This window comes from Eucyclogobius newberryi, unplaced genomic scaffold (genome assembly GCF_026437365.1).
Source record: "Eucyclogobius newberryi isolate DKJ021-1_F unplaced genomic scaffold, fEucNew1.0.hap1 SCAF_3, whole genome shotgun sequence".
NCBI lineage: Eukaryota > Metazoa > Chordata > Actinopteri > Gobiiformes > Gobiidae > Eucyclogobius > Eucyclogobius newberryi.
In genome coordinates this window covers 39,662,480-39,680,352 of record NW_027315945.1, presented here as the reverse complement: position 1 = coordinate 39,680,352, position 17,873 = coordinate 39,662,480, and the positions used below count along the sequence as shown (strand labels likewise).

Genomic DNA, 17,873 nt, shown 5'->3' with positions numbered 1-17,873 from the left:
TGACTGTGACGCGCAGCGCCAACTTATGTCGCAAATACACATTTCAAACCCGTTTACCACAGTTTCTCCAGCGCGTTTTGCCGTGACTAAGAGTGCACACTTAGAAGCGTCAATTCTACCAATGCAAAACACGCTTAATCTACTGTGACACGCTCCTGCGCGCCGCGTCTCCCCCCCCCTCCTCCTTTTGTTCAAACCCGGAAGAAAAAATATTTTGAAATTGAAATATTTATATTTGGCCTGTTCAATATATTTAATTTAAAAATCCGTAAACCAAGTCATAAAATAACTGCGGCCTAAGCGCCAAAATGGCAGAAATGCGACTCCATCTTTCATGTATAAGAACATTTATGAAGTAACAATAGAAAATAAAACATTCAGGTTTTTTTGGCCACACCCCTTTATTATCCATGTCACATCCGGGAAGAAAACACAAAGACACAACTGGCTGGAGGAAGTACACGTGGGATGCAATTTACAGCAGATTCTGACGGACATGATCTCCAGAGAATAAATGTCCAAGTGGAGGTGAACGGACAGGTGCAGAGGACAGGTGCAAAGGGCAGACGGAGGTGAGGGACCAGAGGGTGCAGTAAAACCTGCCCGGTGGATGAGAGCTGGGACACGCAGAGAGGTGGAGGTGTTTGAGGCGTGGATCAGACCCAGTTGGCTTCACAGGAGACATGGATCTGACACATGATAATCCAGTAGATTTTCTGTCACTCTTTCTGAAATGGCACCAATGATTCTGAAGCCACATCCCAGATTTCTGGAGGGTCTGATGTGTCAGTCACTGAAATGAAATCTTTCTTCACATTGCATCTGTCCATGGGCCTGGTTGAGAAAGCTGAACTTGAGGATTACTGTGGAACATTTTGACTCACACAAACACCAAAGAAACGGATTTGAAATCATTCTTTCGTTCTGTCATTTTGTCAACAACAGTGACGATGTGAGAAGAGGTGAGCCCGGGCACCATAAACTGTTCAAAGTCCGTCCAATAATAGATTTGAGTATTCCCAAATTTGCAGCAGTTTATAGTCCACTCTGAGCTTTCAAGGGGAGATCTGCACTAAAATGTCACAGTCTGAATAAACCGGATAAATATGTCTGTAGAGTGTGAGCTGCTCAGGACATGTTCTGTGTTGGTCTATGAACACTGGACGGTACAAAACACACGCAGTCCTTTTACGGGCAAAGGACACGAGGTTCATATGGACAGTTTTTACACGGACAGTTACTATACCTCACCTGCAATTGCAAATGAATGAGCAGATTTGGAAACTGGACTGTGTGGGACAGTAAGGACTACAAGGACGGGGACGCCACAATGCCCGGGTAAAAGTGTCTTGCAGCTGAAAAAGGAGATGACCCAGTTTTTTTGAGAAAGGGAAAACTATTGGCTTGTGCTTGGCATGACACTAAGAGACTCACATTGTTGTCCACAGTGATGGACATGATTGTGGTCAGAAGAGGATCCGCTTCAAGACAGATGGCTCTGGGTTCTGTGCCATCAAAAAATATATAATGCCGACTGGAAAACAGTTTGATCCTGGAGTTAATTCATTCATTAATAATACGATGAGGAGCTCAGAAGTCAGTTATAGAAAATACATGAGTTTAATCATAAAAAGTGCATCAACACTAGAAAAGTCTTAAAACCCCGGTGTGTAGAGCAAAGAGTCCACTGTGAGGACACAAACCTTCGGACTTGTGGGCAGCCACCGCCCCGGCCAGGGGGGCCTCTGCCCTGCCTCAGTCTGGGAGAGTGTGGCTCTGTAAAAAGTATGTTACTCTGAAATTCAAGCGTTTTTTGTGCCGTGTTTCACAAAAGTTTTTTTTTTTTTTTTCTGTATCTTCCTTCGTTGCACCAATGAAATTTCCCCATGTGGGACAATAAAGGATTATCTTTTTTTAGAGACCACGGGGGAGAAAAGGGTGAGACGAGGGAGAGGAAATGTAGAAGACACTCGTTTGACCCTTTTCCAGCTCAAGTCGTACAGGGATTAAAGACTTTTGAGCGTGTGATGAAAATGTACGTAATAAACACAGTGAATAGCTGTAATTTACTCAATCGAACGAGTAATTATTGTTTTGGAGGGAAAAGGTTTGTTTTGTAAAATGGTCCAAATATGTGAAATAATACCAGACTTTTGTTTAACTAGGTCTGTGTTCCTTTTCATTCAATCGTCCGTTTGAAGTTAAATGTTACTAAAGTAAAGAATAATTTAAATGTGTTTATTTATACTTTTATTTAATGTTAAAACATTTACCGTATTTTCCGGATTATAAGTCGCTCCGGCCAAAAAATGCATAATAGAGAAGAAACCCCTTCAGCTACATGACGTATGCTAACGCTAACACCTTCAGCTACATGACGTATGCTAACGCTAACACCTTCAGCTACATGACGTATGCTAACGCTAACATCTTCAGCTACATGACGTATGCTAACGCTAACACCTCCAGCTACATGACGTATGCTAACGCTAACACCTTCAGCTACATGGCGTATGCTAACGCTAACACCTCCAGCTACATGACGTATGCTAACGCTAACACTTTCAGCTACATGACGTATGCTAACACTAACACCTTCAGCTACATGACGTATGCTAACGCTAACACATTCAGCTACATGACGTATGCTAACGCTAACACCTTCAGCTACATGAGGCACAGACAGAACTGTGGTAAGTGTCTGGTATGTTAACGTAACATATGAACAGTTATTCAGATAACTAAAGCATAAAGAACATGCTAACAAGTTTAGCAAAGCATCAGTTTTACCCCAAATCACTAAATCCATTGAATTCTCCTTCCTCTGTGTCACTTCTAAACAACTCCACAAACTCCAGAGGAAGTGCAGATTCTTCTTCTGCGTCGCTTAGAGCCTAGAGCGCCCTCTTGTGGTTGTCAGTGTGAAAATAACACATAATATCACATATAAGTCGCTCTGGAGTATAAGTCGCACCCCGACCCGGCTCATAGTCCGGACAGTACGGTACTTATAAAAAAGTATCAAGTACATGTTTACATTTTTACCTTTTATTTTAAAGTATTTTGTCCAGTATTTTGAGAACTCTTAATGGCTGAAATTGTCCTGATTTCTTTAGTTTCTAGATTTTGTACCTGTAGATTTGTGTTTGCTCAAATCGAGTCTTGAACTCAAAACCTTTAGGCAGTTCCTCACCGTGAGTCAAATACAAATGCAGATTGTGATAAACGTCTGAAGTTAAACCTTTGTAAATATTCTCTTCAGCTGAGCAGGAAAAACACACATGTTTGTAAGAGTTTTTTATTTGATATAGATATAGTTGAATATTTTTGAGACATTTAGAATTTAAAATGATGTATATTTATTGAAATCTTTTTTTGGTCTTTCTTTTGTGTTTTCCAACTTCTTCTTCTGGTTCAGTCTTTAAAGTCTCGAGACCTGTTCCAAATCCAGTTTTAGTCCTGATTTTCCACATGATTCCACAGTTGAGAGATCAGATTGTGACAGTTCAGGAGCTTATTTCAGTTTAAGGAAATGTGCGTCTCCATAAATAACCCAGACTCCAGCGTGTAGAGGCTGAGTGAACTGAGTCTGGACTCTGTGGAGGAGCCTCATGGTTTGACCCTGAACGCTGTAAAAGGACAGAGCCCCTGCGCTGTGGTCCAGGTAAACCCCGATTCTGGACCCGACCGGACCTGGGATCTTCGACTGGACTTTGTTGAACACAAATGAGTGACCATCACTGAGACAGTTTAAGGCCCAGGATTTATCATTGTCTCCAAACACACAGTCTCTCTCAGTGTCTTTATAAGCAGCTGCTATTAGAACCCACTCCCCGCTCCACTCCAGCTCCCAGTAACATCGGCCCGTCAGCTCCTCTGGACTCAGGACCTGACACACACTGAATCTGTCTGGATGATCAGGATAACTCTGCTCTTCATATTCACATGTCACTCTTCTGTTTCCATCAGACAGAGACAGACCTTCACTTGCTGTGTTTGGGTCCAGAGTGATGTCTCGTGCATATCTGAGGAAGTCCTCTCTGCAGCTCGGCTCAGGCCTCAGTTCATCCTGGACTTTAACCTTGGCCTCCTCCAGAAAGACCTGCAGTTTGTCCCTGAGTTCAGACACAGCTCTGGACACGTCCTCAAAGTCCCTCCTTGATCCGGTCTGGATCCTGGACTCTGTGCGCTGTGTGTCTGTGGCCAGAGGGGGGCAGCGCAGTATAAACTGGTTGTGGTCAGGGGTGAGGGACAGTGTGTCCAGCTCAGAGATGCTCCTCTTCAGCTCAGTCACGTCCTGCTGCAGTTGGTCCTGGAGCTCTTGGACTGGGCTCAGTTGGGTCTTCTCCTGGGAGAGGATCTGCTGCTTCACTTCAGAGCGTCTTTTCTCCAGGAGAAGGACCATCTCTCTGAAGCTGTCCTCACTGCTCTGCAGCGCTCTCTGGGCAGAGCAGCTGATGTCCTGGGCCTCCTGTTGGAGCCTCTGCAGGTCTGTCTCTTTGTGCTGGAGGCTCTGGAGCAGCAGGGCCCTCCTGGCCGGCAGCTGTGCCTGCCTTTGGGCCCTCTCTGAGGCAGAGGACACGGTGTCGTGGCCCTTGTGATGCTCCATGCAGCAGACCACACACAGGAGCTGCCCGTCGGTGCGGCAGAACATCTTCTTGACCTCGTTGTGCTCAGAGCACAGGTTCTCCTGGAGGTGGTGTGAGGGCGCCACCAGCTGGTGTCTCTGTAGCGCTGCAGCGTCACGATGAGGCTGGAGGTGGCTCTCACAGTAAGAGGCCACACACTGCAGACAAGAGCGCAGCGCCTTCAGCTTCCTCCCAGTGCACACGTCACAGCTCACATCTCCAGGAGCGGCGTAGCAGTGGTCAGCAGAGGGCGCCGTGAGCCTTCTCCTCTTCCGCTTCTCCACTAAACCTGCTAACATGACGCTTTTGCCCGGGACAGGCCTGGGGCTGAAGCTCTGCCTGCACTGAGGGCAGCTGTAGACCGGCCTCTCTGTCTCCTCTCTGTCCCAGTGGCTGTGGATGCAGCTGCTGCAGTAGCTGTGTCCACAGGGAATAGTGAGCGGCTCCTTCAGGTCCTCCAAACACACGGAGCAGCTCAGAGCCGCCGGGTCCACTGTGCTCTGCGCCATTTCTCCCTCTGAGAGCAGGACGAGTGTCACTTCCTCATAACAGAAACTCTGAGTCAGAGACACACCTCTGGATCATGTGACAAACAGGTTTGTTCAGTTCACTCGTCTCCACAGTTCAAAACATGACCTGCTGGTCGTCATGGAGATAGTTAGGTTTAGTGTTTTACGTAATGACATGTGGATTTGTACAGCTGGTGTTTTATCAAGATGACGTCACATGAATGTTTCCAGATGGAGCAGGACCAGGTGGTTTTCTCCAACACTCTTCACTTTAAACCAGAGAAGAGCCAGAGTCACATCAGACGCTCCGCCCCTTCTCCCTGCACCTGTCCTGCACCTGTCCTACACCTGTCCTGCCCCTGTCTTGCACCTGTCCTGCCCCTGTCCTTCAGCCATTCAGTTTGTGTTTTTATTCGTTCTTCTAAACTCTGTGACGTAGGACGGCCTTGAGCGGTTGGAGTCAAGCGAGACCAGAAGTTATCGTGGTCCACATTTTTTAATTTTCAATCAAAATAAAGTGCAAAAGTTATGGAGGCAACGAGTTGTGTCTTCTCCAGCAGCAGAACAAGTCATGATGGTCCAGTCGTCTTTTCTCTTGTCCACACAATTGGGTTGAACTATAAAATATTGACAGGGATTTTCACATTATCATTAGTTCATAAAAATGTACTAAACCTTCATAAAAACAAAATAAACACATACGCATTCAACTAAACATAAATATATACATAAAACCCTAAAACTAACACCTAATCAATGATAAAAACCCTTAAACCCCTGAGCTAACCCGATTGTGCTCCCCCATGGCGCTCCCCTATTGCGCTCCCCTATGGCGCTCCCCTATAGCGCTCCCCTAAGGCGCTCCCCTAAGGCGCTCCCCTATGGCGCTCCCCTATAGCGCTCCCCTATGGCGCTCCCCTATGGCGCTCCCCTATAGCGCTCCCCTATGGCGCTCCCCTATGGCGCTCCCCTAAGGCGCTCCCCTATGGCGCTCCCCTATGGCGCTCCCCTAAGGCGCTCCCCTATGGCGCTCCCCTATGGCGCTCCCCTATGGCGCTCCCCTATGGCGCTCCCCTAAGGCGCTCCCCTATGGCGCTCCCCTATGGCGCTCCCCTATGGCGCTCCCCTATGGCGCTCCCCTATAGCGCTCCCCTAAGGCGCTCCCCTAAGGCGCTCCCCTATGGCGCTCCCCTATGGCGCTCCCCTATGGCGCTCCCCTAAGGCGCTCCCCTATGGCGCTCCCCTAAGGCGCTCCCCTATGGCGCTCCCCTATAGCGCTCCCCTATGGCGCTCCCCTATGGCGCTCCCCTATGGCGCTCCCCTAAGGCGCTCCCCTAAGGCGCTCCCCTAAGGCGCTCCCCTATGGCGCTCCCCTATGGCGCTCCCCTATGGCGCTCCCCTAAGGCGCTCCCCTAAGGCGCTCCCCTAAGGCGCTCCCCTATGGCGCTCCCCTGCACTTCCTCTGCCTTGGTCGAACCGGGAACCTTTATAAGGGAGCTTGTTTCTGGAGGGAACTCTTTGCCTCCAGAACAGAGGAAGTGAGTAACGATACACAATTCACTAAAAACACCACAAACCACATTAACACAAACACCTAAACATCTTGAACAAATATTGCACACCTGTTTAGTCCTGTGGTTTAGACCTGGTTTAGACCTGGTTTAGTCCTGGTTTAGGCCTGGTTTAGACCTGGTTTAGACCTGGTTTAGTCCTGGTTTAGACCTGGTTTAGTCCTGATTTATACCTGGTTTAGACCTGGTTTAGTCCTGGTTTAGACCTGTTTAGTCCTGATTTAGACCTGGTTTAGACCTGGTCTCGACCTGGTTTAGTCCTGGTTTAGACCTGTTTAGTCCTGATTTAGACCTGGTTTAGACCTGGTTTAGACCTGGTTTAGACCTGTTTAGACCTGGTTTAGTCCTGGTTTAGTCCTGGTTTAGACCTGGTTTAGACCTGGTTTAGTCCTGGTTTAGTCCTGGTTTAGACCTGGTTTAGTCCTGGTTTAGACCGGGTTTAGTCCTGTTTAGTCCTGATTTAGACCTGGTTTAGTCCTGGTTTAGTCCTGGTTTAGACCTGGTTTAGTCCTGTTTTAGACCTGGTTTAGACCTGGTTTAGACCTGGTTTAGACCTGGTTTAGTCCTGGTTTAGTCCTGGTTTAGACCAGGTTTAGTCCTGGTTTAGACCTGGTTTAGACCTGGTTTAGTCCTGGTTTAGTCCTGGTTTAGTCCTGGTTTAGTCCTGGTTTAGACCAGGTTTAGTCCTGGTTTAGTCCTGGTTTAGACCTGGTTTAGACCAGGTTTAGTCCTGGTTTAGACCTGGTTTAGACCTGGTTTAGACCTGGTTTGGACCTGGTTTCCTCGGGGCTTAACCGCGGTGAGAAATGTAGTGCTGTCGTGTCAAAGAGTTCAGAGGTCAGAGGTCACAGAGTATTGAACTGCAGCTTCTGAAGACGCTTCACGTTTCGATCATTTAGACCAGTGGTTCTAAACCTAAGGCCGAGGTCACATACAAATAACATGCAAATAACATGCAAATAACATACAAATAACATGCCAATAACATGCCAATAACATGCAAATAACATGCAAATAACATACAAATAACATACAAATAACATGCAAATAACATGCCAATAACATGCCAATAACATGCCAATAACATGCCAATAACATGCCAATAACATGCAAATAACATGCAAATAACATGCAAATAACATGCAAATAACATGCAAATAACATGCCAATAACATGCCAATAACATGCCAATAACATGCAAATAACATGCAAATAACATGCCAATAACATGCCAATAACATGCCAATAACATGCCAATAACATGCAAATAACATGCAAATAACATGCCAATAACATGCCAATAACATGCCAATAACATGCCAATAACATGCCAATAACATGCAAATAACATGCAAATAACATGCAAATAACATGCAAATAACATGCCAATAACATGCAAATAACATGCAAATAACATGCAAATAACATGCCAATAACATGCCAATAACATGCCAATAACATGCAAATAACATGCAAATAACATGCAAATAACATGCAAATAACATACAAATAAAACGCCAATAACATGCAAATAACATGCCAATAACATGCCAATAACATGCAAATAACATGCAAATAACATGCCCATAACATACAAATAACATGCCAATAACATTCAAATAACACGCCAATAACATGCAAATAACATACAAATAACATGCCAATAACATGCCAATAACAAGCCAATAACATGCAAATAACATGCAAATAACATGCCCATAACATACAAATAACATGCAAATAACATGCCAATAACATTCAAATAACATGCCAATAACATGCAAATAACATGCAAATACCATGCAAATAACATACAAATAACACGCCAATAACATGCAAATAACATGCCAATAACATGCAAATAACATGCCCATAACATACAAATAACATGCAAATAACATGCCAATAACATTCAAATAACATGCCAATAACATACAAATAACATGCAAATAACATACAAATAACATGCCAATAACATACAAATAACATGCCAATAACATGCAAATAACATGCAAATAACATGCCAATAACATGCAAATAACATGCAAATAACATACAAATTACATGCAAATAACATACAAATAACATGCAAATAACATACAAATAACATGCCAATAACATGCAAATAACATGCCAATAACATGCAAATAACATGCCAATAACATGCAAATAACATACAAATAACATGCCAATAACATGCAAATAACATACAAATAACATGCAAATAACATGCAAATAACATCCCAATAACATGCAAATAACATGCAAATAACATGCAAATAACATGCCAATAACATGCCAATAACATGCAAATAACATACAAATAACATACAAATAACATGCCAATAACATGCCAATAACATGCCAATAACATGCCAATAACATGCAAATAACATGCAAATAACATGCAAATAACACGCCAATAACATACAAATAACACGCCAATAACATGCAAATAACATACAAATAACACGCCAATAACCTGCAAATAACATGCCAATAACATGCCAATAACATGCAAATAACATGCACATAACATACAAATAACATGCCAATAACATTCAAATAACACGCCAATAACATGCAAATAACATACAAATAACATGCCAATAACATGCCAATAACATGCCAATAACATGCAAATAACATGCCCATAACATACAAATAACATGCAAATAACATGCCAATAACATTCAAATAACATGCCAATAACATGCAAATAACATGCAAATACCATGCAAATAACATACAAATAACACGCCAATAACATGCAAATAACATGCCAATAACATGCAAATAACATGCCCATAACATACAAATAACATGCAAATAACATGCCCATAACATTCAAATAACATGCCAATAACATGCAAATAACATACAAATAACATGCCAATAACATACAAATAACATGCAAATAACATGCCAATAACATGCAAATAACATGCCAATAACATGCCAATAACATGCCAATAACATGCAAATAACATACAAATAACATGCAAATAACATGCAAATTACATACAAATAACATGCCAATAACATGCAAATAACATGCAAATTACATGCAAATAACATGCAAATAACATGCAAATAACATACAAATAACATGCCAATAACATGCAAATAACATGCAAATAACATACAAATAACATGCCAATAACATGCAAATAACATGCAAATAACATACAAATAACATGCCAATAACATACAAATAACATGCCAATAACATGCAAATAACATGCAAATAACATGCCAATAACATGCAAATAACATGCAAATAACATACAAATTACATGCAAATAACATACAAATAACATGCAAATAACATACAAATAACATGCCAATAACATGCAAATAACATGCAAATAACATGCCAATAACATGCAAATAACATACAAATAACATGCCAATAACATGCAAATAACATACAAATAACATGCAAATAACATGCCAATAACATGCAAATAACATGCAAATAACATGCCAATAACATGCAAATAACATGCAAATAACATGCAAATAACATGCCAATAACATGCCAATAACATGCCAATAACATGCCAATAACATGCAAATAACATGCAAATAACATGCCAATAACATTCAAATAACACGCCAATAACATGCAAATAACATACAAATAACATGCCAATAACATGCCAATAACATGCAAATAACATGCCCATAACATACAAATAACATGCAAATAACATGCCAATAACATTCAAATAACATGCCAATAACATGCAAATAACATGCAAATACCATGTAAATAACATACAAATAACACGCCAATAACATGCAAATAACATGCCAATAACATGCAAATAACATGCCCATAACATACAAATAACATGCAAATAACATGCCAATAACATGCCAATAACATGCAAATAACATACAAATAACATGCCAATAACATGCCAATAACATGCCAATAACATGCAAATAACATGCCAATAACATGCCAATAACATACAAATAACATACAAATAACATGCAAATAACATGCAAATTACATACAAATAACATGCCAATAACATGCAAATAACATGCCAATAACATGCAAATAACATGCAAATTACATGCAAATAACATGCAAATAACATGCAAATAACATACAAATAACATGCCAATAACATGCAAATAACATACAAATAACATGCCAATAACATGCCAATAACATGCAAATAACATGCAAATTACATGCAAATAACATGCAAATAACATGCAAATAACATACAAATGAACAACATTAAAAACATAAGTTATGGGAAACAGTGAGAAGAGAAACTTCACTTTTACTCCAGGAAGAGTTACTTCAGAGTAAATAATAATAATAATAAATATAGCCGCAAGCGGCAATGATCGGCCCTCGCCACACTGCCGCCACGCCGCAAGAGGAGGGGGCGGGGCTAACGCGCCCCAATTGTCCTTTTATTACATCTACTGCTGAATCTGTGACGCTGTTACATCTTCTCCCCTTTGTTTTACATCAAAAAGCTATTTTATTTTGAATTCTTCGCAAAATGTGCGGCTCTGCCGCACAGACACCGTGACTCTTAGAATAAAAATGTGGATAACTTTTGATGGTCCTGAGGATGAGTCTCACCAAATTTCAGGTTAATACGACTAACGCCCTGGGAGGAGTTTGTGAAAGTCTAAAGTGTAAACATGTTCTGGCGATTTCCCCATTGGAATAATATGGGAGGTTTCTGTCATCGCTACGGCAACGACGTAACAATTATGACATGGGTCTCATTGACTTTTTTGATGGGGCCAAAATTGAGTTTTGTGTCAAATCTCATATAATTTCGCAAAACTAGACATTTAACCTCCATATAAAATCTGTAGGGGGCGCTGTGGCGCCAAATTAATTCATTTCACTTCGTGTAGGTTTAGGGCAAAGAGTTTAACAACTGATTCTAATTTGACACAATTCGGACTTTATCTGCGCAAACGGCAGAAATGTTAAATTTGGGAGATTTCTGAAATTATTGCTAAAGTTTGCAGCTTCGCCGCACAGAGACCGTGACAGGGTCAATGTCATTTAAATAACTTTTGATGTCCCACTCCTCAGTAGCATTTTCACCAAATTTCAGCTTTTTAGAGCCAACGCCCTGAGAGGAGTTCGTAAAAGTACAACATTTGGAAAAACTCCCGAGTCATGCTTAGGCATTTTTGAACCAATATGGCCGACATTTGGTTCGGGGGACGGCGTTGCCGTAATATTTTTTACTTCTCTTGTCACCATCTACCTCTGCGCCAAATTTCATGATTCTACAATCAGATTTTTTTTGGGTCATTTCCCATCTCTCAATGCATTTTTGGTACATTTGGTGGCGCTGACGAGCCAATTTTTTTATTTTAGAAAAGGGAAATAGCCAGAATGTAGAGGAACGATTTTTAGAGGTGTGAACATTTTTGTGACTTTTCGTCAATGTTCACTGGGTGAAAAATAGGGGGGTTTGTCCCGAGAAGAAAGAAAGAACAATATTCCGATGCGAAAACAATGTTTCCCATTTTTCAAATACCATAAACTATACATTTTCGGAAAGCGCTCGCGCTTTCCTACCTCATGGTGTGGGTCCCTGGTCACTGACGGGTACTCTCGTTAATTTTGAGTGGGCTCCGCCCACTTTGTGTTTTTGGCCCTCTATACAGTAATAATGTTCAATTTTTGCACTACCTGCTTATATGCACGGAACATGCAAGAGATGGGGAACGTATTTGTGAGCTACTTAGCGCAAATGAGTGCTTTATATGGGGATGACAATGTAAAGTGCTCGTTTAGTGCGCACTTTTGCACGGGCTTCGCCCGTTTACAACGGTAATGTTCCATTTTCCTACAACTAATTAGTATGCACGGGGCGTGCATGAGTGAAGGAGTGCGTTAGTGAGTGTTTTGAAGTGGGCGAGCAATTTCGTGCGCACTACGTGCGCACTTTCGCAGCCGTGCTTCGCACGGCCTTACGAGACTAATCGGCCTCTCGCAGCTTGTGGCGCTCGGGCCTAATAATAATAATTAGTTTCATGTCAGAAAACTTCTCTGAAAAGTTCTATTTCTTGGCCGCGAGCCGTGAGTTGGAACAATGGCCTTTTGTCTCAGACTGGTCCAGATCCTCGTTCAGAACTGGACTAAAGCTGGACTAAAGCTGGACTAAAGCTGGACTAAAGCTGGACTAAAGCAGGACTAAAGCAGGACTAAAGCAGGACTAAAGCAGGACTAAAGCTGGACTAAAGCTGGACTAAAGCTGGACTAAAGCAGGACTAAAGCAGGACTAAAGCAGGACTAAAGCAGGTCTAAAGCAGGTCTAAAGCAGGACTAAAGCAGGACTAAAGCAGGACTAAAGCAGGACTAAAGCAGGACTAAAGCAGGACTAAAGCAGGTCTAAAGCAGGTCTAAAGCAGGACTAAAGCAGGACTAAAGCAGGACTAAAGCAGGACTAAAGCTGGACTAAAGCTGGACTAAAGCAGGACTAAAGCTGGACTAAAGCAGGACTAAAGCAGGACTAAAGCTGGACTAAAGCAGGTCTAAAGCAGGTCTAAAGCAGGACTAAAGCAGGACTAAAGCTGGACTAAAGCGGGACTAAAGCGGGACTAAAGCGGGACTAAAGCGGGACTAAAGCGGGACTAAAGCGGGACTAAAGCGGGACTAAAGCGGGACTAAAGCGGGTCTAAAGCAGGACTAAAGCAGGACTAAAGCAGGTCTAAAGCAGGACTAAAGCAGGACTAAAGCTGGACTAAAGCAGGACTAAAGCAGGACTAAAGCAGGACTAAAGCAGGACTAAAGCAGGACTAAAGCTGGACTAAAGCTGGACTAAAGCTGGACTAAAGCAGGACTAAAGCAGGACTAAAGCAGGACTAAAGCTGGACTAAAGCTGGACTAAAGCTGGACTAAAGCAGGACTAAAGCAGGACTAAAGCAGGACTAAAGCAGGACTAAAGCAGGACTAAAGCAGGTCTAAAGCAGGTCTAAAGCAGGACTAAAGCAGGTCTAAAGCAGGTCTAAAGCAGGACTAAAGCAGGACTAAAGCAGGACTAAAGCAGGTCTAAAGCAGGACTAAAGCTGGAATCAGGTATTTGACACAAAGATGAGAAAATGTACAAAAATGGGACAGAAAAGCAGCGCCCGCCCTCCAGAGTCTGAACCCTCCACAGTCCGGCTTAAGACCTGCTTAAGACCTGCTTTAGTCCTGCTTTAGACCTGCTTTAGACCTGCTTTAGACCTGGTTTAGTCCTGGTTTAGTTCTGCTTTAGACCTGGTTTAGACCTGGTTTAGTTCTGCTTTAGACCTGGTTTAGACCTGCTTTAGACCTGGTTTAGACCTGGTTTAGACCTGCTTTAGACCTGGTTTAGACCTGGTTTAGTTCTACTCTAGTCCTGCTTTAGTCCTACTTTTGATTTTCTGACTTTTTTGGCTCGTTCTTGGACTAAAAATGCAAAAACTGGATTAAATCTTGAAAAATGTGGTGAATGAGACTCAAACTTGGACCAGGATCGTCTCGTCTTCTTCGTCCCTTTTCTCTTTTCTGTTTCTGGATTTAATCGCGAGCCTAAAGGTGAGTCTGAGGTCGAAAACTGTGTTGAAAGAGTTGAACCTTAATCTTCAGCTAACGGCACGTTTCTGTTGCACGGTCAAAGTATCTGAGCCCAAACCTCATCATCATCGGGATATTTGTAAAAACAGAGGATTTGATACGGCTCGACTCTGACTTTAGAGCTCGACATTAGATTCAGGAGCAACAGAATCGTTTAGTGACGTTTTATTAAATGTGTTGGTTTATTTGCTCTGGCTCGATTTACAAACCTGGGAGTGGAACGTTATATATAATATTATTTGTAATCTTTTTTTATTATTATATTTGTATTATTTGTATTATTATTATTTTAATTATACTTATTATATTGCTCTTATTATTGTTATAGTTGAGGCTCGTCTTATTGGTTTTGGTCCTTCTTTAGTCTGTTTGGGCCATGGTTCACACTTTGGACACTTGTATGATAATGACCCGTTCACCGCTGGGTCCTGGGGCTCCTTTTGGCCGGAGCAGCTTTTTCACACTCAAACTCCACCGAGCTTTATTCAAACAAGACGAGCTCCACTTTACCCAAGACTTTACCCAAGACTTTACCCAAGACTTTACCCAAGACTTTACCCAAGACTTTACCCAAGACTTTACCCACGACTTTACCCACGACTTTACCCACGACTTTACCCAAGACTTTACCCAAGACTTTACCCACGACTTTACCCACGACTTTACCCACGACTTTACCCAAGACTTTACCCAAGACTTTACCCAAGACTTTACCCAAGACTTTACCCAAGACTTTACCCAAGACTTTACCCAAGACTTTACCCAAGACTTTACCCAAGACTTTACCCAAGACTTTACCCAAGACTTTACCCAAGACTTTACCCAAGACTTTACCCAAGACTTTACCCAAGACTTTACCCACGACTTTACCCACGACTTTACCCAAGACTTTACCCAAGACTTTACCCAAGACTTTACCCAAGACTTTACCCAAGACTTTACCCAAGACTTTACCCAAGACTTTACCCAAGACTTTACCCAAGACTTTACCCAAGACTTTACCCAAGACTCATTCTGTATTTGACTTTAACTCAGGACAGAATGAAAAAGGGTCCTTGTTCTCTCCAGGTGGGTGGGGGGTCCTTGTTCTCTCCAGGTGGGTGGGGGGTCCTTGTTCTCTCCAGGTGAGTGGGGGGTCCTTGTCCTCTCCAGGTGGGTGGAGGGTCCTTGTTCTCTCCAGGTGGGTGGGGGGTCCTTGTTCTCTCCATGTGGGGGAGGGGTCCTTGTTCTCTCCAGGTGGGTGGGGGGTCCTTGTTCTCTCCAGGTGGGTGGGGGGTCCTTGTCCTCTCCAGGTGGGCGGGGGGTCCTTGTTCTCTCCATGTGGGGGAGGAGTCCTTGCTCTCTCCAGGTGGGGGAGGGGTCCTTGTTCTCTCCAGGTGGGTGGGGTCCTTGCCTCAAGTGGAGGAGTTCAAGTCTCTCAAGGTCTTGATGGAGCGTGTGATTGACAGTTGGACTGAGTCCAAAGACAAAGCTCTGGATTTATCGGTCACTCTACGTTCTGACCTCACCTATGGTCATGAGCTTTAATGACCCAAAGGACAAGATCGCGGATACAAGCGGTCGAAATGAGTTTCCTCCGTGGGGTGGCTGGGCGCTCCCTTAGAGATAGAGGGAGGAGCTCAGTTACACGGGGGGAGCTCAGAGTAGAGCCGCTGCTCGGGCATCTGTTCCGGAGCCTCCTGGGCTCCTCACTGGGGAGGAGTTTGGGGCATGTCCCACTGGGAAGAGGCCCTGGAGAAGAACCAGGACACGCTGGAGGGACTATGTCTCTTGGCTGGCCTTGGATCCCCCTGAGGTGTCTGGGGAGAGGTCCTGGTCCTGGTCCTGGTCCTGGTTCTGGTTCTGGTCCTGGTCCTGGTCCTGGTTCTGGTTCTGGTTCTGGTTCTGGTTCTGGTCCTGGTCCTGGTCTCGTCCTCGTTCTGTCAGATGTTCATCTTCAGTGTCTTTTGTTGCAGATGAGGCTGGTTCTGGACCTGGTTCTGGACCTGGTTCTGGTCCTGGTCCCGGTCCTGGTCCTGGTCCTGGTCCTGGTTCTGGTTCTGGTTCTGGTCCTGGTCCTGGTCCTGGTTCTGGTTCTGGTCCTGGTCCTGGTCCTGGTTCTGGTTCTGGTTCTGGTTCTGGTCCTGGTCCTGGTCCTGGTCCTGGTCCCGGTTCCGGTTCCGGTTCCGGTTCTGGTCCTGGTCCTGGTTCTGGTTCTGGTTCTGGTCCTGGTCCTGGTCCTGGTCCTGGTCCTGGTTCTGGTCCTGGTCCTGGTCCTGGTCCTGGTTCTGGTTCTGGTCCCGGTCCCGGTCCCGGTCCCGCGGGTCCCGGTTCCGGTTCCGGTTCCGGTCCCGGTTCTGGTTCTGGTTCTGGTCCTGGTCCTGGTTCTGGTCCTGGTCCTGGTCCTGGTCCTGGTTCTGGTTCTGGTCCTGGTCCCGGTCCCGGTCCCGGTCCCGCGGGTCCCGGTTCCGGTTCCGGTTCCGGTCCCGGTTCTGGTCCCGGTCCTGGTCCTGGTCCTGGTCCTGGTCTCGTCCTCGTTCTGTCAGATGTTCATCTTCAGTGTCTTTTGTTGCAGATGAGGCTGGTTCTGGACCTGGTTCTGGTCCTGGTCCTGGTCCTGGTTCTGGTTCTGGTTCTGGTTCTGGTCCTGGTCCTGGTCCCGGTTCCGGTTCCGGTCCTGGTTCTGGTCCTGGTCCTGGTTCTGGTTCTGGTCCTGGTTCTGGTTCTGGTTCTGGTTCTGGTTCTGGTCCTGGTCCTGGTCCTGGTTCTGGTTCTGGTCCTGGTTCTGGTTCTGGTCCTGGTTCTGGTTCTGGTTCTGGTCCTGGTCCTGGTTCTGGTTCTGGTCCTGGTCCCGGTCCCGCGGGTCCCGGTTCCGGTTCCGGTCCCGGTCCTGGTTCTGGTTCCGGTTCTGGTCCTGGTCCTGGTTCTGGTTCTGGTCCTGGTTCTGGTCCTGGTCCTGGTCCTGGTTCTGGTCCCGGTCCCGGTCCCGGTCCCGCGGGTCCCGGTTCCGGTTCCGGTTCCGGTCCCGGTTCTGGTTCTGGTTCTGGTTCTGGTCTCGTCCTCGTTCTGTCAGATGTTCATCTTCAGTGTCTTTTGTTGCAGATGAGGCTGGTTCTGGACCTGGTTCTGGACCTGGTCCTGGTCCCGGTCCCGCGGGTCCCGGTTCCGGTTCCGGTTCCGGTCCCGGTTCTGGTCCTGGTCCTGGTCTGCGTCTCGTCCTCGTTCTGTCAGGACGACTTCTCTGGAAACTCAGGTACGACTGAAACTCTCGAAGTGTCAGAGCGACTCTGACTTTTGACTGTGTTTTCAGGAGAAGAGCAGCGTTTTGAAGGTTCAGCAGTGAACGGTCTGGTGGCTCCTCCTCCTCCACGAGGGGCGGGGTCTGAGCGATACGGCCCCGCCCCCACTCAGGTTACCATGGTGACAGAGGAGGCGTTTCCCTTCGCCACGACGTCGGAGGCTCATTACGCCAAAGAGGAGCAGGAGACCATGCAGGTGTTCAGTTAAAGTCACACTGTGTAACGTTCTGGAGTCACCTGCCTGTTGCCGTGGAAACAGCGAGTCATATTCTCCATGGAGATAG

General features: G+C 44.8%; 2 protein-coding genes across 2 annotated transcripts in view; one reads left to right on the top strand and one right to left on the bottom strand.

Annotated features, from left to right (window-relative positions):
* Positions 1–3,331: 3,331 nt before the first annotated feature.
* LOC140373683 (tripartite motif-containing protein 16-like) lies at positions 3,332–5,203 on the bottom strand. The gene has a single exon (XM_072460306.1). The coding sequence runs from the start codon at positions 5,135–5,137 to the stop codon at positions 3,515–3,517; it is 1,623 nt and encodes a 540-aa protein (XP_072316407.1). The 5' UTR covers positions 5,138–5,203; the 3' UTR covers positions 3,332–3,514.
* A 9,484-nt stretch (positions 5,204–14,687) lies between these two features.
* Positions 14,688–17,873, top strand: part of LOC140374613 (uncharacterized) — a 45,273-nt gene continuing 42,087 nt past the window's right edge. The window contains exons 1-4 of the mRNA XM_072461542.1: positions 14,688–14,709; positions 14,765–15,327; positions 17,393–17,543; positions 17,601–17,785. Coding sequence (XP_072317643.1) covers positions 14,688–14,709; positions 14,765–15,327; positions 17,393–17,543; positions 17,601–17,785 — 921 coding nt within the window. The remainder of the gene's footprint in view (positions 14,710–14,764; positions 15,328–17,392; positions 17,544–17,600; positions 17,786–17,873) is intronic.

Bases quoted from the DNA above. Each gene is read 5' to 3' on its own strand.
- LOC140373683 (XM_072460306.1), bottom strand. From the start codon at position 5,137: ATGGCGCAGAGCACAGTGGACCCGGCGGCTCTGAGCTGCTCCGTGTGT.